This window comes from Apis florea, unplaced genomic scaffold, assembly GCF_048593485.1.
Source record: "Apis florea isolate Af1SG1 unplaced genomic scaffold, ASM4859348v1 contig_3203_pilon, whole genome shotgun sequence".
Taxonomy (NCBI): Eukaryota; Metazoa; Arthropoda; class Insecta; order Hymenoptera; family Apidae; genus Apis; species Apis florea.
This window is the reverse complement of record NW_028256723.1, coordinates 4,175,469-4,197,673: the sequence shown is the minus strand read 5'-3', so window position 1 is coordinate 4,197,673 and position 22,205 is coordinate 4,175,469. Positions and strand designations below refer to the sequence as shown.

The window sequence follows — 22,205 nt, the reverse complement described above, 5'->3', positions numbered from 1 at the left end:
TATATACATACTAAAAAAAAAAAGATATTTATATTATAAAAGGAAATAAAAATATGAATAAAAGAAAGAAAAAATAGATATAAATATATTTATTTTATTTAATAAATCGATAAAAGATAAGTTTAAATAATGATAATAATATAAGTGAATGAGAAAAAATAAATAAAAATAGAGATTAAGATTAATGATAGAAACATAATATATAACGAATGAAGAAGAAAATGAAGGAGAACTATCAAGAGAAATAGAGAAAGAGAGAGAAAGAGAGAAAGAAAGAGTAATTCAATGAATAGGTAAGAACAAGTGCCTGTGTAACAAAGAGAGGAAGAATATTGAACCTTCTTTGTTATAATATTGGTATGTAATACTATAGACATTTAATTAAAAATTTATAAATTCTTTTATTATGTTTATCATACTTTATTTTTAATATATAAATACTTTAATAATACATAAATTAATATCTATAACCATATGTTTTCTATTTGAATTTTTTATGTACAATATGTATATACATTTTTTTTAAATATAATGTTTAATATGTATTGTAATTTTATAAATATATTTCAAAAAGTCAATTTTATTGTAAATATATTCTTCTAGAATTATATTACAATAATAAAATATATTTTATTTATAATATAATTAATATGTTTTTTCTAGATTTTTAAAAAATTATTAATAATTATAAATTGTTAATTTATATTTTAGAATTATTATTACTATTATAAAATATATCTAAATGATACTTGTCAAATTTTGGATCTTTTAATACAATATATTTCCAATGTAAGATTTCACTTATTAAAATCATAAAAGCCAATAAATAACCAGAAATAATAGCAAAAAATGCACCTTGTAACTTATGAAGATTAACTAATGCTTTTTCTGATTCTGCCTCTTGTCTTATTTCCATAATTTTTGGCCATTCCATAACATCATTTAACCATTTTTGAACTAATCCAATTTCTATCATGCGCCTTATCTAAGAACATACATATTGCATAAGATATATTATTATGAGATATCTTTTTTTTTAATGATTTAATAATAATTTATAAAAAAAGAATATATACTAAATTATCAACTTTTGGCTTCAATGGTGAATTTTTTTCCATACCAAGGGCTGTTGGCATATTTATAATACATTCTTCCATGATATGTAAATTATGTTTTGATGATATATTGTTTGCAGTTTCATTTCTTTTTTTTTCTTTTTCGATTATCTGTCTTTTCACACGGGCATATTGAAGTAAATAAGAGTTCTCATAATAACAAAAAGAACCATTTGCCACTTTTTCAATAGCTTCATCTTCATGTTTAATTATCATAAATTTATTACCAATTTCTTGGCTGCTGAGATCCGATGATTTCAAGAAAAAATTTTTGCTTTCTTCATTCAACCCTCCAACTTCCATAGAACTTTTTGCTAATTGTGCTAATGTATCAATGGTAACTCTACATTCAAATTATAATATAAATAATATAATATAAAATATAATACAAATATTTTAATATATAAAATACTAAATATTAAAGTATTAAATATTTATAATGAAATATATTAATAATGAGCTTGTTAAAATTTAAATACAAATTAAATTATATACATATTATATTTATATATGAATTAATTCTATTAAATAATTTTATTAATTTTCACCTGGCAACTGGATTTGCTAGAGTTGCAGTCATGCTAGCTCGATAAGCAACTGCAACTAAAATACTATAAATCCACCACCATCCAATTAATATTCGTACAGCCCAAGGGCTTGGTAAATGTGGCAATGAAACTTGAAATAACATGCTATAAGTATATAAAATACTATTTCCTATTTCAGTAAATAAATATAATCCTTTCATTTCATTTTTTATAGATGTATTTTGACTTTTATATGAACTTATGTGCTTCTTATAAGATAATGACAAAAAATAAAATACAATACTTCCTAGAATCAAAGTGAGAATAAGTGCAATCCAAGTGTAAAATCTAAAAACAAAAAAATATATTATTTATTTGTTAATTATATTTCTTTCATTTATTTATTATAAATTATATTTTCTCATTTTATACTTGCTTAAATGGAAGTATTAGCAACTTCCATGAATTTTCAGTTAATGACTCTGGTGTCAAAAAAGTAAGACATTCAATATTATATGGAATAGTGAGATCAAGATAATTCAGATTTTGCAATGTATAATGTAAATCGCCCAAATAAAATGCAGCATTTTCTTCTATGGCTTTGCTTATTAGCCCAGTATCAGTTTGATTACTTCCTTCAATGTCCTTTTGTTTCAATGGAATATTTTGATGTATATAATATTTTGGTTTGAAGTTCATTGCTTTTGATATAATCTGTATTAACTGAAAGAATGAAATAATATAAATATAAAATAATGTATTTTATATTTTTATATATCTTATTTTGTACATATATGTATATATTTTGTATATAATACATACTTCAAATTCTATTCCTAAACCTTGTATTATATTATTTGGTTGTTTGTTATAATATAATTTTATTTTTTCTGTTACTGCTGGAATATGTTCAAATACAGCAATTCTGAAATATATATCAGAATTGTTATTAAAATATTTCAAAAGTAATAAGTATAATTATAGTCATATATAATTTTTTATACAAACTGTAAATGCTTTTTTTGTAAATTATTAGTTTTTTCTGTAAAATGATTGGTACCATAACGCAATTTCCCTTGATACCACGTATCTATATATTTTGTTGCGGTAAGCCTTTTTTTACGAGGAGGAAAATAGACGGTATTCAAATCAATTTTTTCTTTGAGTAATATTTCACCAGAACGATGCTTGTATGCATTATATTGACGGATAAAAACTACATTAATTATTTTTTTCCAAAGATAATACAAATTTAATTGGAATAAACGTGAATCATATAACAATAAAAATAAACCATGAGTATTAATTAGACGTTCTCTGAAAATAAAAAAATTGGAGTTATTTTAGACTTTTATATTTAAAATATCAAATTTATGAATAAGGCATAAAATATATAAATATAAATGAAAAAAAAGAGATAAAAATTGATGTATATATATTTATGATAATAATAATTACATAAATGTAATCATATAAATAATGTATAAATTCATAACTGAAAAAATATAACGTTTAAAATGTATATTATTAGCATACATCACAATATATATTAGTCTATATATTTGTAAAAAACTATGATGGTAGTACAAGCAGAGTTCACTTGAATGTTTTCTATTACGTTCCATTATTCCATCCTTATTTTATTTCTAATATTTTGTTTATTCACTAGTATTTTTAAAAAAAAATTATAAAGATAATTGATTAGTCAATTAGTGCAAAAAGTGAAAAAATTATAACAGAAGAATAAAAAAATTATAATTAAATTCTATTCTAGATGATATATCACTTCGTAAAATTGAATATACGGTAGGTATATAATTTAGATAGAAGCTATTGTTTAATATATCATAAACAAATATAGAAAAGTATTAGTATATTATTGTAAATAATTATTCGAACTCAAAATAATATATAATTTTTATATATAAATTAAAGAAAAATTTCAATTCATTTTATTCAAATTTATTTAAATTTAATTATTTAATTAAAGATAAAATATATAAAATATATATATTTCAAACTATACATCTAACACTTTAATATAATTTTGTTTATTAAAAATATTCGTAATGTAAATAACATGCTATTAATAACTCTTTAAAATGATTTCTTAATTTTCTTTTTTTTTTTTATAATTATTCTTATTATCAACTTATAGATAGTATATAGTAATAATTTAAAAAGCATTAATGACGCAATTATTCAATGTTAATCATGAATACTGAACAACTAAATAATGTAATTTCAAATAGTTTCAAAAAAATTATAAGAAATGTTTAAAATGTAATATTGAATTTGAGTACTTATTATAAAGTTTTGAAAATGAAATATCTTATAAAGTAAAAATAATTCAAAGAATCAATTTATACAAAAAAAGTCATATGGTTATATTTAAAAAAAAATATACACAAGATAATAGAGGTTGTTTAATAAAGTAACGTTTTAATTTACGAGATTTTCTAATTTGATTTGTCCGAGACAGAAATATAATCTTATCAAATTTATAGATTTAACTTATATTGGAAAGTTCGCAAAATTTTCGAATATCATATTATTCAAATATTTTTCAATCACTTAAAAATAATCAGAAAAAAAAATTAGAATTTACAATGAAAATGGACATAATATAATATATACATATGTTTGTATAAAATTTGCAAAAAAAATTGCATAAAATTATTTTAACAATATTTTGAGTAATATTTATTTATTATAATTTTATTTATATATTTACCTTTCTGTATATTGTAAAAATTCTGCTGTCAAATAACCATTACTGATTAACATAATATATGCGTTACAGTCAACTGTTCTACCGTCGACTAAAATTCTTTGTATTCGTCGTCTTGGTCGTAAAAATTGTTCGTTATCACGTAATAGGATCTACAATTACATATAATGAGTAATTATATGAAAATAATTAAAAATAAATTTGAATATTTATGTTACCTCATATTTTGACACATTCGAAGAACCCTTAATATTTTTAATATCTATAAGATTTTGATAAATTGAATCGGTAACAAAAATAATGCAATTTGTTTGTTCAATGATTTCCTCCACGATTTTCTCAGCAAGAGATTTTAAATTTGCTTCATTATTCTCGCATTGATGTAATTTATAAAATACTCTATTTTTATTAATATTAATTATTAATAATTATTTTTTGCAAATTATAAATTGAATAATTTAAATTGAAATTGAATTAAACAAAAATTAGCAAAAATATCAATACCTTTTACCAGATACTAGTATGATTTGAAGAAACAACGTAACAAGTAACATTGCTTGACGATTCTACTATCGAAATGGAAATGCTATATGTTGATTTAACTCTATCGATCTTTTTAATTTGCTCTTTCAATCACAAGAAATCAAACATTTAGAAATCTCATTTACTCGGAAATTAACTTGGATAAACAATGTAATCGATAATGTAAATGCAAGTTAGCAAACGGCAATTTTGAATAAGGTCACGGTGGATTCAGTTTATTTTTATTTTAAGTTAAAAAGCAATTGTGTAATTATATATATAACAATATATATATTTATAATACAATACAATAGCTACAATTGTAATTTGTAAATTATAAAAATTTTTTCTAACAATGTAAAATATTTTTTATTTAATTATATATATGATTAATTATTTGTATTAAATTCATATATATTAATTATAAAATTTAAATGTAAATATTTCTAATTATATATATATATATATATATATATATATATATATATATCATGATATCATATATCATAAACTATGTAATTTTAATCTATTTAATCTATTATTTTTTTATGAAAGAATTTTTTCTAATTATATTGATTATTTTTAAGTTATATTAATCATATATCATTAAAATGTAACTGATATATCATTACTGAATAAATTAAATATTATGTATATAATGTTTTATATATATAATAATTTTTTCATTCCTTAAAAATTTATCTACCGTTTAATTTAATCGAGAATTTTTGCGAATTCTTCGACCAACTTAATAATTGATATTTTTCATGAAAGTTAATGAAAGTTAATGAAATCGTTTATTAAATTATTTTTACATATTATTAATATATAAGTAGGCCTCTATTACGATATAAGTCAACGTTCGCAGAATATGTTAAGCTTTTCGATGAATTGTTGATTATAATTTCTACTTGTCTTTTGTGAAAAAAATTGTATTATATGTATTATATTTCTTAATGCAAACGTAAACTTTGTTAATTAGAAATTTTTGTTTAGTTAAAAAAATAAGAAAACATTATAACAAAATAATAATAATAAGTTCGTATTTAAATAATGTATAAGCAATAATATATAAAGAGTGTTTATAAAGTTACTATCCATGATTATTTTTGTAAATGGTAAGTATATAGATAAAATGAAAAAAAAAAAATTTTATTATTTTTTATATAATTTTTATAATACTGATGTATATATTTGAATTTTTTTCTAAAAATAAATATAATATATGTTACATATTTTGCATCAAAAACAAATTCAACTATATTTGAAATTATAATTTTTAAAGTTATATCGATTGTGATAAAAATAATTTTCTATCATTATCATTTTTATATTTTTTATTCATAGAATTGTGTAACATTTCAGAGTTCATAATTAATTATTCATAATTAATTTTTATACCCTAATATTTTTTTCTACTGCGATAACATTCGATGAATATACAATGTATATTCAATAGAGCATTAAAAATAAAATCTAATGCATCAATCTAAACATTAGGCAGAATATTCGAACAAAGTGTAACGATAACAAAATATATAAAAGAAAAAAAAAAAAACAGTAAAACAAAGTTAATGAAAAATACGCACATACTAGTAAATTATTTAATTATTTCTTTTATTGTTGGCTTTATATATAATTTTCAAAATTATTGCATCTTAAATGATTGAATTCGTTTCGATATATAGCTTTATGCGACACAATAAAAATATGTAGCATTTCATTCAAAAAGTTAAATGTCATATTAAAAAATGTAAATCATAAAAAATTAATATAAAAAAAATTATATAATATGAAAATTATAATATGATTATAAAAAATAGTAAAACTTTTTTTTCTTATATTTTTTTCATATACTTATCATTTACATAAAAAATATAATTATTGAAGATAATATTAATTATTTTTGATTATTGATATTCTCTCGATTAAAAATTAATTTATTATTAATAATTACGTTATATATTATAAATAACTATAGATATAGTTGTTTGTTAATTATTAATTACAAAAGCTAATTCGATTTATTCGTCGTATTCGTCATATTAATTTCCTTCATTTAATCGAAAGAATCTTGACGATCAATTACTATCTATATAAAAATATAAATTATAAAAAATGGAACTTTCTTTATTACTTTTTTTCGTGGCATTCTTTTTAACTACTTTACGTTTTGCATCTATGTATCTCGCTTGCTCTAATTATGTCTATTCTCTTACTTTATCGACTTACTGTGATCAGACATTGAAACTTGAAACATTAATAATGAATAGCGGGAGAAGAGTGAAGATATATTGCAGATTTTAGTGAAATATATTTGAGCATTATTAATGTTAAATCTTTTTTTTTAGCTTATCTACCCTAAGTATCTTCTTGTACTATCTTCATTCTCGTGTATTTCTAAATTTTATGTGTTTGTTAATATATTTTCGATTATAATTTGAATATCTTTTAACTTAGAATAAAACATTGAATTAAAGAAAAATTTAAATATCTCGTGGAATAATTAAAATTTTATTTATAAAAATAAATAGAATTCATAATTTTAAATTTTAAATTGGATTAAATGATATATTCTTCACTATAAAAAAAAGTTTCTCTTGTTCTGTGTTAATAAAAAAATAATTGTAAGATAATTGTAAAATCGTGTATATATTTATATATATTAATAATAATGTATCGATACTATTAAATATTTTTGCACGAATTTATTGATATTATTCATGAATTATATAGCATCCGCAAAAACTTATGTCGCTTCTTTATCACGGTGACATGTTAATAAATAAAACAGTGTTGAATCATTCTTTTATTATATAGGTATTTTAATTAAAAAGTTAAAATGAAGGATACAATAGCTGACTTACCGAAAGGACCTTTAGATTCTTATAGAAAATGTGCAACTTTCGACTGGAAATTATTGAAATACAACTTAGAAGGAGAGGATTTTGTAAAGTTTCAGGTATTTGGAAAGAAATTTCATTATAGCGATATATTTAATAATTTATCTTTGAATTTTCATATAAAAAAGATATAAATAGTGCTTTTTAAATATTTTTATCATTTCAGAAAACTTTGTGGGATTTTATAAAAACGTCACCAGTGTTTCAAAACCATGTCTGTGATACATTAGATGAACAACGAAAACTTTGTAATGCTCGTGTTCGGGCATTAAAGGATAACGATATTGCAGTATATATTATTAACAATGAAAAATAGAAAAAAGAAACAATTAACTTTTACTTATATAAGTCACCTATAATTTTTCTACAGAATCCATTAACCCATAAACATTGGTTTACTGTAATGTATCAATATGAAGCTTCTGTACCGATAAAAATGGGTGTGATGGATGGTATGGTTCCAATTACAATTCTTGCATTAGGCACAGAAGATCATTATGACACGGTAACAAAAATTCAAAACGGACAAGTAAGCATTTTACGAGACACGTTTTATATTTTTAAATATTTTATTGTTTAAATTTTTAAAATTTAATACCGATTTCATAAAGGATTCAATCAATACAGATTAAAAATACATAAAATTGTATTTGTATTAAAAATTTTAAAATATTTTGTATCGTAGAAACATTATTCATATAGTATAATTTTTTAGTACACATGTTGTTTTGCACTGACCGAAATATCGCATGGAACAAATGCGAAAGGAATAAGAACTACGGCTACGTATGATGTGAAATCGAAGAGTTTCGTCTTGAATACTCCTGATTTTGAAGCTGCAAAATGTTGGGTTGGTGGTTTAGGTAATATAGTAAAAATACATAAATATAAATATACATTATAAATTAAAATTCTTAAAATATATATAAAAAAAAATAAAATAAAATAAAGATTTATGCCTTTTTAGGAAAAACTGCAACTCATGCTATTGTATTTGCTCAATTAATTACACCAGATAAACAAAATCATGGACTTCATACATTTATCGTACCCATCAGAGATCCAAATACTCATATACCTTACCCAAATATTAATGTTGGAGACATGGGTGAAAAAATTGCGTTAAATGGAGTAGACAATGGATTTATGATGTTTCATAATTATTACATTTCTCGAACGTGTTTGTTAAATAAAACAGCAAATGTTACCGAAGATGGAAAGTATACGACATCTGTAAAGGATAAAAGCAAACGATTTGGTGAGAATTAAGATTAAAATTAAAAAAATTTTTATAGTATACTTTTAATTCGATTTCAATAATAATTTGAATACTAATTGTATATTTGAATTTTTCGTAGGTGCATCCTTGGGTGCATTATCTTCAGGACGTATTACTATTACAACATTATGCTCAAACTTTACATCTGTTGCAATAACCATTGCTATACGATATTGTGCCGTAAGGAAACAATTCGGACCATCGGAATTTGAGGAATGGCCAGTTATAGAATATCAAGCGCAGGTATTTAAATGAGTCGAATGAAAATCTACCAAATATAAAACTGTTGTACAATTAAAATTTAACATAAACATGTAGCAATGGCGATTGTTTCCTCACTTGGCAGCAACATATGCTATAAAAATATTTTCTGTTGCATTTGTCAATCAAATGTTCGAATTTAATTTGAAACTTATTACAATAAATGCAAAAAATCAAGATAACATCGATAGTGAAGGTATGGAAATACATGCACTATCTTCTGCAACGAAACCGGTGTGTTCATGGACTAGTCGAGATATTATTCAGGATTGTAGAGAATCTTGTGGAGGACACGGTTATCTTAAAAGTATGCTTTAATCATAATGAAATCACTTTTTATTTCACTTTTGTATTATTTAATTTTCATTTTCAATTATTAGTTTCTCGTTTGGGTGACCTAAGAGCTGAGAATGACGTAACTTGTACATTTGAGGGCGAAAATAATGTATTAATTCAGCAAGCAAGCAATTGGTTATTAAACCAATGGTCAAATGTACTCAGTGGAAAATCTATAAATTCTCCATTAAAAACGGCAGATTTCATGAAAGATGCCAATAATATTTTAATACAAAAATTTTCTTATACAACGGTCGATGATATATTAAAACCAGAAAGTATGAAGATAATTTAAATACAATTTAAAATTTATGATTTATGATTTTATTTGACACTTATTTTTTACAGATTTATTTTTATCCTTTACATGGTTATTATGTTATTACTTAAAAAAAACATACGAACAAACACAAAACTTAAAACGCAAAGGTTGTGATGATTTTGATATAAGAAATAATACACAAGTATTTTTTGCACAAACATTATCTATATTGTACGGACAGGTAATATTTTATTTTTAATATTACAAAATAATTATTGAATTATTAAATTAATTTTGTTAATATTTTCATATAGCATGTGATAATGAAGTATTTTATAGAATGTATACAAAATCCTTTGTGGAGATCAGAAGAACGTAATATATTAACAAAATTATGTTCGCTTTATGGAGCAGTTATTTTAGAAAAAAGATTAGGAGATTTTTATGCTGGTGGTTATGCATCGACTAAAAGTAATATGGATAGATTATTACGAGAAGGTATCATAATTTTATGTAAGCAATTAGTTCGAGAGGCAGTAGCGTTAGTCGATGTTTTAGCACCGCCGGATTTTATCCTAAAGTCTCCATTAGGAATGGCCGATGGTCAAGTATGTTTATTTTATTTTTAATGTCCAATCTATAATATTCCCATCTTATTTTGTATATATATATATGTACATAGGTATACAAACATATTAAAGAAGAAATATTTAAGCATAAAGAAAACTTCGAACGACCATCATGGTGGAGAGAAATAGTGCGATCAAAATTATGATATGTACATAGCATGTAATTAATTTTGTTGTTATATTTTTAATATTTTCTATTATGAAAATTATTCATCAATTTCCGGACAATAAAAATTTATTATAAAATTTATACAAAATGTACCTATATTCAATTAATTTTATTCTAAAAATATTTCTATATAAATCGAAGAAATTCATTATATCTCTATAATTTAAATTATATGTAAAATGTCTCATAATTGATGGTACAATCAAATAAGAAGTAATTCTATATCAAAAAATTAATCGAAAATATAGAATAAAATTTTTAAATTTACAAGTAAAATTGATTATTTCCTGATTAGATACGAATAAATTATCGATAATTTTATAGAAGATAATTTTATGTAACGATAAGAAAAAATATAAAATAAGTTTCTTTTTTTTCATTTAAAAATTAGTTTTCGAGAAAATATATTTTCAACTTATTTTTTTACATAAATCACTTTATAATTATCAATATTAAAGATAAGTAAGTACTGTATATAAGTCATTTTGTTTCTGATTAATTATGAATTACTGTGCGCAATATGTATGATAAATATATTTTTTTAAATAAAAATTTTGATATTAACATATATTACAATATTAACTTTTTTATCATTATTAAATATTTATGAATTGAATGCAAGTTATAATAATATTATAATTCCATATGTTTTTTAACTGTAATTAATGATTTGTCTGCTTCTGCAAACCATTCATCATAAACTGCTTGAGGATCAATCATCCAAAATTTATGGAATGATATAGGATCTTGTGAAGCAAGATATGGGGTAGCATAATCCATAGGTCGTGCCTATAATAAAAACATTATATTTTAAAATTATACTTATCTTCATGTAAATAATATTTAAAATTATATACATGATATATACTAAATTAAAAATTAAATAATATATTTAAATAACTTAATACAAATTCTATTAATCATTTTTTTAATTAATAACGAAAAATTTTTGCGAATTTCTTACTTTGAAACATTTAAAATATTTTTAACCCTTTGCACTTGTATGTCGCTGTATAGTCGCCATCCTATATTTTATTATTATACATATATTTACATTAGTATAAATAAATAAATAAAAAATAAATAAAAAATAAAAGATAACATAAATTTCTTTATAATTATTATATATATATATTGTATATTAGACTCACGCTATTATATACTTTTATATACGCACAACTTATGTGTTTTATGTGTTCCTTACAATTTAGAAGTTAGTTTCATTTATTTTTTAAAAATTTTGAAAAATCAAAATATATATACACATATTATACAGATTTTCACTGATTAAGAAGTTGAGATACAGATAAAATTTATATATTTTTAAATTTTTTTTACTAAATTTTTTCTACTAAAACGATAAGTTAATTTGTAATATATTCCCAGAAAAATGTTTTCATTTTAATCGAATATGAAAAATAATTTCGAGTTAATTGGTAACCTTCTTAAATATAAATACGAATGCAAAGGGTTAAATATCATAAAAATGAGTAATATGAAATCTCTACATTTTTTTTTTTATAGAATATTGACAAAGTATTTTATACATAAGTTAAAAAAAAAAAAAAAGTAAATCAAAGAAAAAACAAAGAAATCAACATTGTTTGAGAAGAACATATATTATTAATCCTTTAGCAGTCACTAGAATCTAAATATCTATGAAATAATACTATGAATAAATTTTTTAATTTATTTTCTTTGTATAACTTATAAACAAAATATATTTTATGTTCCTATATATAAATTACATATATTTTTATATCATATATATGTATAATTCATATGATATCTCAAGAATTTGAGAAAAATTTCGCATGTTATTTTTTTTTTTTTTTAATTATATTTTCTAATACAAAATTATAAATTGTATATATATTAAGAATGCAGATTTTTAAATTCTTATTAATATACGTTATATATATTCCATATAATATATATTTAAAATTAATTTAACTGTTGAAAGACTTTGAATTTTACTTTTAATAATATTTATATAAATATTTTTATGTCCGTATATAAATTAGAAATCATATTTAAAAATTTTCTAAAATAAAATATTTATATATTTATATTATTAATATATAAAATTTCTTTCTAAAATATTAAAAATAAATAATTTTAAATAACATACTTGATGAAACATTGATGAATGTATAGGTTGTATTCCAATTTGTGCTAGACATATACCAAAGAGATACATGTCATCGGGAGTTGTAGGTGATGGACAATCACATTTACCCAATTTTATCATTTCATATACTAAAGGTGCAGATAAGGCAACACCAGCTCCACCGGTTAAGTATTCATATCCATGAAAACTGTTCCACAATTGAAAACCATAACGTTCTCCAATAGCAAGTGGAATGTTTGGATTGTAGCATGTTAAGAAACGTATTAAACGTGCCACACTTTAAAGAGTATTATATTAGTATTTCTTATATTTTATATTATATATAATAAATTATATATAATAAAAAGAAATAAATACCTAAAAAGTGTGTCATCATCACTGATTATTAACCAATTTAGATTTTTTTTTTTTAAAATTTTACTTGCTTCAACTAAAATATTATATGTTTTTGCACAATGTCCTTGAGTTGTATTTGATACAATAAAAGCATCAGTTAGATATTTATCTATACTAAAAAAAAAACATGCTATTTCACTAATATTTAATGTATATACAGTAATTATTTAATTAATTATATAAGAAAAACGATCATACCAGCAATATCACTAAAGTAACCAATATTGATAGCATACTTTGCCCATGTTTTTTTAATTACAGGAATTCTATCAATATGAAATTTTGCACAAGTTTTTACAGCAAAGTATATATTTTTAGAAGTTATAGATGAATCCTTTATTATTTAAAATTATATAAGTACAAAGAAAAATATAATAAATAAAACAAAATAATACAAATAATATATATTTACACATGGATGAAAGAATCTTGGATATGTAGCACATTCAGAACTAGATATGACACATATTTGAGGTACATGTGTTAATCGTATTCCTTTATCAATCTTTAAAACAAAAGATGCAAATTCATATGATGCATCAATTGAAAAATCATTCTTAGGTCCTTCATCTTTAATAATTTTATGTACTAAACTATGAAAACAAAATTTATATAATGAGAAATAATAAAATTTATATAAATTAAATTACATTATATTTTGAAATAAAATCTTGTTAACAAAATTGAGTTATATGTTTAAATAATACCTTGTTAACAAAACTGATGTTATTGCAAAACCTGAAGCTATGTGTGGATATTTAAATTTCTTATTATGTTCTGCAAAATGATGTATGATAGTTGGTTCATGATCATATAATGCATGACCAATCCATATATTCTAAAAAAAGAAAAAAACAATTATTAACAAACATAATTTTGAATACATTTTTTAATAATAGAAATACATACTTTATTTTCTTTGAATTTGGAAAGAATATTTAATAGTTTATTTAATCTAATTACAGTATTCTCTAGACAAAAAAAAAACCATTTTGAAGTAATATATGTATCTGATAAATGATTTAGAAGTGGTATTATTGTCCAAGATCCATTAATATTTAATTTATGAGATAAAACAATTTTGGGAGGATCCTAATGAAAAAATTAATTATTATATTTTAACATTATAGAATAGAATAATTCTTAAATATATAACAGTATTTAATATTGTAAATATACTTTGTCAAGAGCATCTGCTTGTTCAAAGATATTTTTTTCTAACATTTTAGCATGTGCTATATGATAGCCTTCTTTTTGATCTAATATTACGATAACTATTTCATTGGGATCTGTAAATATATTTCATTTATATTTTGTATATTCGTGTGAGAAAGAACTATTGTTATATATTTATTACTTACCTATACCATTTACATTAGCTTTATTCAGGAATAATAATAAAAATATCAAATACATGGAATATATGAAAAACATTGTGATTTTTAACAATTTAAATTAATTGACCCACTCCTTAAAGAAAAAAATTAAATATTTTAAAATATAAAAATATTAAAATTTATATTCATTTGAAAATTTATATCATTTTATATATAAATATAAAATATATATAAAAATTTATCAAATATATTACAAAAAAGTACTAATTACGTACATTAATGTTTTTTTATTCTATAATTTCTAGATTTAAAATTATAAAAATTTATAGATAATATATAAATATTTAGTAATGAATTCAAAAATATTATAAAAAATAATATCTATGATATTAATACGATTAGTATTAATTAAAAGATACAAAATATTTAATTCTGAACAGAATATATATTTTGATTTATTTATATATGTAATTTAGAACGTGTATAATGTCTATTATTTTTCTAAAATATAAAAAGTAAAAACTTTTTATAATATAATATAAAAAATATGATCTTTATTATATTAATTAAATAAATAAAAAATTCTCATTATACATACATATATATATCCTTATATAGTTTACCATTGAATTTTTTTTATTTGAATATTTTTCATTATGAAATTTATATATTTATATAGATATACATATACATTTATGTGTATACTCGATCTTGTATAGGGTTTTTAATTTCAATAGGAGTAAAAAATAAATTACTAAAGAACATAAGAATTTTATTTGAAATTTTAAATACTTTTTTTAAGATACCAAATTTTGCAAATATTATAATTATACTTCAAGTTTATAGATCATATGATTACATTATATATAAATATTTTTATAATATAACTTTAAAATAAAAATTTTATACTTTCGATTTTTTTTCAATAAAATGTTTTTTATTATCAATATTTCATCACAAATTTAATAAAAAATAATTACTTGATCAATTTAATATTATAAAAATCAATATATATTTTGAATATTTTAAATTTTTTGTATTATTTTAAAATCGTTCTCTCTGTCTCTCTCTAGATATATTTATTTTTAAAAAATAAAAATTTACTTTTTTGTAAAAAATTTTTTATATTATATTACCATTATATAATAAATATTATATCAGCATTTATTAAAAAAAGTTTTAATGAAATTAAATGAAAAGAAATAATATTTATTAAGAAAAAATACTTTAATTAAATATAAGATAATATTCTATTTAATGATATAATATTTTTTTTTATAATTAATATCAATCTATTTTGATTATAAAGGACAATTTTATTTTCTCAATTTCTATATTATTTATTATGATACAATATTCTTTTTGTATAATTAATTACATTGTTTTTTATTTACAATTTTAATCATTTATATAAAATTTATATATGTTAAAAATTATTTCAATATTTTTAGTGATGTTTTATTATATTTTCTAGTTTTACTTTGATATTATATAAATTTTTTAAATGATAAATTTTTATATTTAAAGTTGCTTTATATGTGTACATATTTAATATTAAGAATACAAATAATGTATATAAGTAATACATACTACAAACATACAAACATCAAATTTCTAAATGATAATATTAGATTTGTTATTATATGAACTTTAAAAATAAAATATAATAATAAATACTTAGGATGATAAATATTTTCTGCCATATAATTGTGCCTTTTTCTCAAAACCAATAGATTTAATAGGTGTGTTTAATTTATAAAATGGATTCATAGAATACTACAAAGGAAATAAAACATAATTATTAAATAATTTTAATAAAAATATCAAATATTTAAATATAACTTTCTTACCTTTATATACATTTCATACATTTCATTAAAAAAATTTTTTATACCATCTTCATTTTTACTATCATGTACCATAACAAATCGTATATGAGTTGCAGTAACAAAAGCACTTACAAACCACTGATTAAATTTATCTACAACTTTTAAATACATATTTGTAGTTTTCCAAGTATGTTCATCTACAAGATCTAGAGCAGCATGTGCAATAAATTGATTTAAATGTGTATAATCTTCTTTCTGTAAAAAACGCAAAAATATAAATGTTATTCTTGTTAATTATTATATAGTGTTTAAACATAACCTTTAAAAAAATGAACCTTCGTATCTTTCCCAGAATTATTGAATTCAATTTCAAATAAAGGATTGTCAGTATGTCCGACAATTGCAAAATAATAATTCGCTGTCATTATGTTGATATAATATATTTTAATTTTGACATTGATATTTTGATTACAGCTTTCTATTAAGCGTCATACATATACTTATAAATGTATATCATACTAGAAGTAACTAATAGTTATATATATATAAGAAAAATTGTTTGGATGTATAATAATCTACGAAATAGTACGATGTAATATTTTATTTGCAGTTATATATAGATAAAATAATTTCGAATTATCGTATTAATAAAATATATTAATTAATAAAAAATATTTGAATCTTAACAAAATTTGAATTTGGTGATTTTATCAATCGAATTAAGTGAAAATGCATATAAATAACTTTTGCATTATTAATAATTAAAATTTGAATTTTGTATCTCAAAATAAAAACAAATTTTTTTTTTAAATTTGGATATCTAAATTAAAATTTAATAAGATTTTTAATTTCGTTTTACTTATTAAAATATCTGCAAATAATTAAATAATTAAACATTGCAAAAATATTGATTTTTTGTACAAAATATAAAACTTTCCGACATATTCATAATAGCTAAATATAATTTTATAATTTCTTATTTATTATTTATTTAAAGTAATTCGATATTCGTATTTACAAAAATCAAACAAGCAATATGTTTACTCATATATTTCATATTTTAATAATGAATAATAATTAAAATTCTAAAAATATATTTTAAAAATTAAAATTTTTACTTAGTTCTCAATGATTATAGAATATCCATAAAACAAATTATACAAATTACTGACAAACTATATTATATTTATGAAAAAATGATTCAAATAAAAATAGTTTCAAAAAAGACATAATTATAATGGATATAATTAGCTTTTTGTACATGATTAGATAGAAACATGATTATTTTTATGAACATTATATATAACATATTCAGTCATATAACATATTAAGTCATATGAAATCATATAGTTTTGAATAATTAATTTTTAAATAATCGATCATCATTTCTTACAAAAAATCTATTTATGATTAAAAATTATTAGTAAAAAATATTCTAATTTAAAGTTTGCAAAATATGGAAAATAAGGAATATGTGAAGTGATACTCCATTATTCATGCTTTTCATAACTTCATATATAACTTTCCATGCTTTCATATAGCAAAGTTTGACACAATTGAAATTATAATATCTTTTAAATTAATGATTTTTCAATATAAATATGTGCTTTTATATGATTTGTATTTTTTTAAGAAATGTCAAGACGAATTGATACTATATTTAAAAATATAAACTATTTAATTCTATTTTAAAAATATATGATTTCTTTTTGTTCATTTACAAAAAAATTAATTGCAACAAATTAATAATTTGTTATTTGAAATCATTTTTTGTTTAAATTACATATAAATAATTAAATAATTTTTTGATAATTTGCATATTTTGTTTACAACTAGATAAATGTACTTTATAAATTATTATAAAAATGATAAATACATTCAAATATCCTAGTAATAAAATTATATTTTATTCTAAATTTCTTATGCTATATTTATAATAAATATTATTGAATGTATGTAATAAATATATATTATATTTATAATATATATTTGCAGATGTAAATAAAGTTAGGTTGTGTAGAAATTTGCAATATATCTATATATATATACTGGTTGAGTAAAGTATTTAGTTATTATTGAACTACTATACAAAAAAAATATCATGTGACTCAGAATTTTGTTGAAATATTTAAATCAACTTTTTTGCAAAATATTATTTTATTCAGAAATTATCATAATCATGAATTCTCTCGCGTTATCTAGCGCGTGCGGAACTTTTTACATATTTGCTGATAAGTAAATAAAGGGCATATTTGTGAGTATATATAAAACATGTAAAAGATAATATAGGTAAGATATTGATAAGTTATAAAAGTAAATTTTACGAAATTGGAATACGTTTTATTATATTGTTTGATACATATTACATATATAATCTTTTTTAGTGTTAATTGTGATTATTATTAAACTTATCTTTAAAATTACTTAGATATAAAAATAAATATAATAATTCATTATATTATAATAATATTATTTTGTGTTAAATTTATAGTATAACTGATAATATAATTAGAAGAATTTTTTATATTAATGTGATTGATTGAAAATATAATATAATATAATTTATTTAAACTTTTATAAATAAAATTTATTAAAACTTTCTTATCAATTTATAAATCTTAATTTTTTGTTGATATACTTTTGTTTTTATATTATGTCTTTGTATTATAGGTATATTTTTTAATATTATTTTATATATTTTCTTGTACAATATTTTTAACTATTATAATATTTATATATCATTTTTTAATAATATATTAAACATATAAAATATATTTGTTTTATATAAATCTAAAATCATTAATTGCAAACATAAAAGTAAATGTATTTTTTTTGAATGCTATTTATGAATTTATGAAATAAGTTAAAGATATAAAATATTTTATTTATTAACACAATAATAATAACATTTTTATAAAATAATATATTCTTATAAATAAAATAAATAAAAAAATTATTTTTTTCAGAAACAATGTTTTAAATTAAAAAAAATGTTAATATAAAGAATTTCGAATTGATAAATGATGTCCGATTATATAATAAATAGTTCATTTTAAAAATGACTAAAATAATTTTAAATTTTTATTCATGTCTACAGAAATTTATAGGTAATGTAATTATTATTATTATTATTATTATTATTAAAGATATGATAAAAATTTATAATTCTAACTTTTATTTATTTATAACTTCTTTTATTTCATTTAAATATGTAAGAAATTAATGCTTTTTAATTAATAAAAATCATTAACAAGTTAAAAAAATACATTTTGTTGCAGTAATTTGACATAATTAAATCCTTTAGCTGGATTAAAGTTGTTTACTTTTGTTATATATCATGATTCGAAGGTTTTTAAATGTTGATGGTAAATTAATATTTTAAAATGATTGATTTTCATTATTAAATTATCTAGCATTATCACTATATATCTTTTTATTAATAAATTTTATATTTTAGGTGTTAGAAGTGGTAAGCATTTTATATTAACTCTTCTTATTGGTATAATTTTTGGATTTATCTCAGCGTGCCTTTTAATAACTTCTACAAGAAATGTGCCATATATATTTAATTGGTTTTCTGGTGGTTTTATGCTTTCAAGAGATCCACATCACTATTCAGAATTGGAATCAGAAGTAATTATTTTATACTATTTATTTTTATTTTATCTCTTTATATTCAATTTTATCTTATTAATAAATGTAATAGGTTGGTCCTGAAATAGAGGTAAAATTTCATAGTACAGATGAGGATTTTCATAAAGATGAAGATAAAGTTGCACAAGAACTTGCAAAAAAAGTACGAGTCTTATGTTGGATCATGACTGGTCCAAAAAATCACCAAAGTAAAGCTCAACATGTGAAAGCAACATGGGGAAAACGTTGCAATATTCTTTTATTTATGAGTTCTGCTGAAGGTAAAATATAATAATAATTTAAATTATTATTTTGTAAAACATACTATTAAATATTAAATTTCCAGATACAAATTTACCTACAGTTGTTTTATCAGTAAAAGAAGGAAGAGATAACTTATGGGCAAAAACCAAAGAAGCTTTTAAATATGCTTATGAAAAGTACAAAGATAAAGTTGATTGGTTTATGAAAGCTGATGATGATACGTAAATAATTTATTGCAATTACAAATTTTGAATCATAAGATTTAATAAGAAAGATTTAAAATTTAAAGTTTTTTTTTTAATATAAATAATTTTATTTTATGATTAATATTATTTAAAAATTATTAAATTTTCAGATATGTGGTGGTAGAAAATTTACGATATATGTTATCATCTTATGACTCAAATTCACCATTATATTTTGGCTGTAGATTTAAGCCATTTGTGAAACAAGGATACATGAGTGGTGGTGCAGGATATGTACTTAGTAAGGAAGCTTTGCGTAAATTTGTGGAAGAGGCTTTGCCTGATAAAACAAAGTGTCGTTCAGATAGTGGAGGTGCAGAAGATGTAGAAATGGGAAAGTGCCTGGAAAAAATAAATGTCAAAGCGATGGATACTCGAGATCCACATGGTCGTGGAAGATTTTTCCCTTTTGTACCAGAGCATCATTTAATTCCTAATCACATGGATAAGAATTTCTGGTATTGGAAGTATATTTATTATAATACCAAAGATGGTCTTAATTGTTGTTCCGATACTGCGATTTCATTTCACTATGTGTCACCTAATATGATGTATGTTCTTGAGTACTTAATTTATCACTTAAGACCATATGGCATTACGCATAGTATAGAGAAACTTACTACAGATCAGTCAATTACTGTATTGACTGAATACTAGTCTTTATACTTATCACATTTTAATTTATAATGAATATTTTTGTTTTTTATAAATTTTTAAGCAAATATTATAGAGATTAAAAAAAAATATTTTGAAATTTAATAATTAAAATAAAAACAAAAATTTTGCAATTGAAAAAAATTTTCAATTAAACTTTTTCCTATTTAAATTATTTTTTATATAAATTAATTGTTATAATTATTCAGAGATAATTTTTTTTAATCATTTTAAAATTCAAAAAATTTTGAAATTGAAGAAAATTTCTTTTATATTTACATACATAATTTAAAATTCTAATCGTTTTTAGATTCGATTATTCGACATTTACTAAAATCGATGATATTAATTCTTTTTTTTTTATTTTCATGAGTATAACTAGTCCATTCAGGCCAACGAATTAGATATTAACATATTCACTGAAAAATAAAAATTTGTGATATATGTGATATTTCGTGTCATTTTGGCTTATATCTGTAATAGATATATATGAATGTTTATACGTACCTACATATGAATGATGAAAAATTTATAAATTCATCATAAGAGTAAAACAAGGTATGCATTCTTATAAATGTTACAAGCATATTAGAATATTATTAACTATTAATTAATTATATTATAAATTATTACTTAGTAATTTTTATTAATTAATTTTAATAATCATATTGTACATGTATAAATTTATACAATAAAATTTAATTTTTTCATCAAATATTTAATTGAAATGTTATTCTTGAAATATGAAAATAAAATTTAAAAATATATTTTCATAAACTTTTGTAATAAGTTTATTTATTTTTTAAATTATTTTTTTAATTTAAGTTTTTTCATAATTAATCATTTTTTTAAAAAAGAAAAAAGAAAGTTATTCTGTAATGATTTGATCTATTATCATTAATTTACAGCAGTTTATATTTTCTTTTTCTGTACATATTAAGATTTTTTTCTTTAAGTGATATGATATATGATTAATTTTACA

General features: G+C 20.2%; 5 protein-coding genes across 10 annotated transcripts; 2 read left to right on the top strand and 3 right to left on the bottom strand.

Annotated features, from left to right (window-relative positions):
• The first annotated feature begins 168 nt into the window (after positions 1–168).
• On the top strand, positions 169–10,822 carry LOC100870503 (peroxisomal acyl-coenzyme A oxidase 3). Of its 2 annotated transcripts, none has more exons than XM_003693814.4 (12): positions 169–357; positions 7,716–7,857; positions 7,965–8,087; positions 8,169–8,327; positions 8,514–8,661; positions 8,766–9,056; positions 9,157–9,320; positions 9,396–9,645; positions 9,719–9,952; positions 10,023–10,177; positions 10,251–10,544; positions 10,619–10,822. In XM_003693814.4, the coding sequence occupies exons 2-12, from the start codon at positions 7,738–7,740 to the stop codon at positions 10,709–10,711; spliced, it is 2,031 nt and encodes a 676-aa protein (XP_003693862.1). In that variant the 5' UTR covers positions 169–357; positions 7,716–7,737; the 3' UTR covers positions 10,712–10,822. The 2 variants fall into 2 exon arrangements, with proteins under 2 accessions (XP_003693862.1, XP_086767272.1); XM_086911146.1 differs by lacking the exon at positions 169–357 and adding an exon at positions 3,313–3,448.
• On the bottom strand, positions 382–4,951 carry Ir68a (Ionotropic receptor 68a). 2 transcript variants are annotated; one of them, XM_031916605.2, is made up of 9 exons: positions 4,878–4,951; positions 4,592–4,772; positions 4,377–4,525; positions 2,651–2,959; positions 2,465–2,567; positions 2,079–2,365; positions 1,664–1,990; positions 1,077–1,458; positions 382–985 (listed from the first exon to the last, which is right to left on the bottom strand). In XM_031916605.2, exons 1-9 carry the CDS (start codon positions 4,925–4,927, stop codon positions 701–703), a joined length of 2,073 nt encoding a protein of 690 aa, XP_031772465.1. In that variant the 5' UTR covers positions 4,928–4,951; the 3' UTR covers positions 382–700. The 2 variants fall into 2 exon arrangements, with proteins under 2 accessions (XP_031772465.1, XP_086767271.1); XM_086911145.1 differs by having other exon boundaries at positions 458–985; positions 1,121–1,458.
• Positions 10,823–11,253: 431 nt separating the features above from the next.
• Positions 11,254–15,315, bottom strand: LOC100872336 (beta-1,3-glucosyltransferase). Its single transcript, XM_012486737.3, has 10 exons — positions 15,197–15,315; positions 14,623–14,731; positions 14,441–14,550; positions 14,171–14,353; positions 13,969–14,099; positions 13,674–13,854; positions 13,460–13,595; positions 13,223–13,370; positions 12,866–13,142; positions 11,254–11,523 (listed from the first exon to the last, which is right to left on the bottom strand). Exons 2-10 carry the CDS (start codon positions 14,693–14,695, stop codon positions 11,368–11,370), a joined length of 1,395 nt encoding a protein of 464 aa, XP_012342191.2. The 5' UTR covers positions 14,696–14,731; positions 15,197–15,315; the 3' UTR covers positions 11,254–11,367.
• Positions 14,713–17,596, bottom strand: Trs20 (trafficking protein particle complex subunit 2). Of its 2 annotated transcripts, XM_086911151.1 has the most exons (4): positions 16,763–16,970; positions 16,449–16,682; positions 16,276–16,374; positions 14,713–14,731 (listed from the first exon to the last, which is right to left on the bottom strand). In XM_086911151.1, exons 1-3 carry the CDS (start codon positions 16,850–16,852, stop codon positions 16,276–16,278), a joined length of 423 nt encoding a protein of 140 aa, XP_086767277.1. In that variant the 5' UTR covers positions 16,853–16,970; the 3' UTR covers positions 14,713–14,731. The 2 variants fall into 2 exon arrangements, with proteins under 2 accessions (XP_086767277.1, XP_003693865.3); XM_003693817.4 differs by lacking the exon at positions 14,713–14,731 and having other exon boundaries at positions 15,894–16,374; positions 16,763–17,596.
• Positions 17,597–17,726: 130 nt separating this feature from the next.
• On the top strand, positions 17,727–21,938 carry C1GalTA (Glycoprotein-N-acetylgalactosamine 3-beta-galactosyltransferase 1). Of its 3 annotated transcripts, none has more exons than XM_086911147.1 (6): positions 17,727–18,681; positions 19,394–19,534; positions 19,885–20,060; positions 20,134–20,341; positions 20,407–20,545; positions 20,680–21,938. In XM_086911147.1, the coding sequence occupies exons 2-6, from the start codon at positions 19,486–19,488 to the stop codon at positions 21,224–21,226; spliced, it is 1,119 nt and encodes a 372-aa protein (XP_086767273.1). In that variant the 5' UTR covers positions 17,727–18,681; positions 19,394–19,485; the 3' UTR covers positions 21,227–21,938. The 3 variants fall into 3 exon arrangements, with proteins under 3 accessions (XP_086767273.1, XP_086767275.1, XP_012342209.1); XM_086911149.1 differs by having other exon boundaries at positions 18,012–18,716; XM_012486755.3 differs by lacking the exon at positions 17,727–18,681 and adding an exon at positions 19,706–19,792 and having other exon boundaries at positions 19,396–19,534.
• The last annotated feature ends 267 nt before the right edge of the window (positions 21,939–22,205 follow it).

Bases quoted from the DNA above. Each gene is read 5' to 3' on its own strand.
- Ir68a (XM_031916605.2), bottom strand. From the start codon at position 4,927: ATGTTACTTGTTACGTTGTTTCTTCAAATCATACTAGTATCTGGTAAA. The intron at 4,526-4,591 runs GTAACATAAATA...ATGTAATTGTAG, and splicing joins CGAATGTGTCAAAATATGAG to ATCCTATTACGTGATAACGA. The intron at 2,960-4,376 runs GTAAATATATAA...TTTTATTTTCAG, and splicing joins TTTTTACAATATACAGAAAG to AGAACGTCTAATTAATACTC.
- LOC100870503 (XM_003693814.4), top strand. From the start codon at position 7,738: ATGAAGGATACAATAGCTGACTTACCGAAAGGACCTTTAGATTCTTAT. The intron at 9,321-9,395 runs GTATTTAAATGA...ATAAACATGTAG, and splicing joins TTATAGAATATCAAGCGCAG to CAATGGCGATTGTTTCCTCA. The intron at 9,646-9,718 runs GTATGCTTTAAT...TTCAATTATTAG, and splicing joins AGGACACGGTTATCTTAAAA to TTTCTCGTTTGGGTGACCTA.
- LOC100872336 (XM_012486737.3), bottom strand. From the start codon at position 14,695: ATGTTTTTCATATATTCCATGTATTTGATATTTTTATTATTATTCCTG. The intron at 14,551-14,622 runs GTAAGTAATAAA...ATATATTTACAG, and splicing joins AGCTAATGTAAATGGTATAG to ATCCCAATGAAATAGTTATC. The intron at 11,524-12,865 runs GTATGTTATTTA...TTTTTATTATAG, and splicing joins ATTCATCAATGTTTCATCAA to GCACGACCTATGGATTATGC.
- Trs20 (XM_003693817.4), bottom strand. From the start codon at position 16,852: ATGACAGCGAATTATTATTTTGCAATTGTCGGACATACTGACAATCCT. The intron at 16,683-16,762 runs GTTCATTTTTTT...CGTTTTTTACAG, and splicing joins ATTCTGGGAAAGATACGAAG to AAAGAAGATTATACACATTT. The intron at 16,375-16,448 runs GTAAGAAAGTTA...TTTCCTTTGTAG, and splicing joins TGTATGAAATGTATATAAAG to TATTCTATGAATCCATTTTA.
- C1GalTA (XM_086911147.1), top strand. From the start codon at position 19,486: ATGACTAAAATAATTTTAAATTTTTATTCATGTCTACAGAAATTTATA. The intron at 20,342-20,406 runs GTAAAATATAAT...TTAAATTTCCAG, and splicing joins ATTTATGAGTTCTGCTGAAG to ATACAAATTTACCTACAGTT. The intron at 20,546-20,679 runs GTAAATAATTTA...TTAAATTTTCAG, and splicing joins ATGAAAGCTGATGATGATAC to ATATGTGGTGGTAGAAAATT.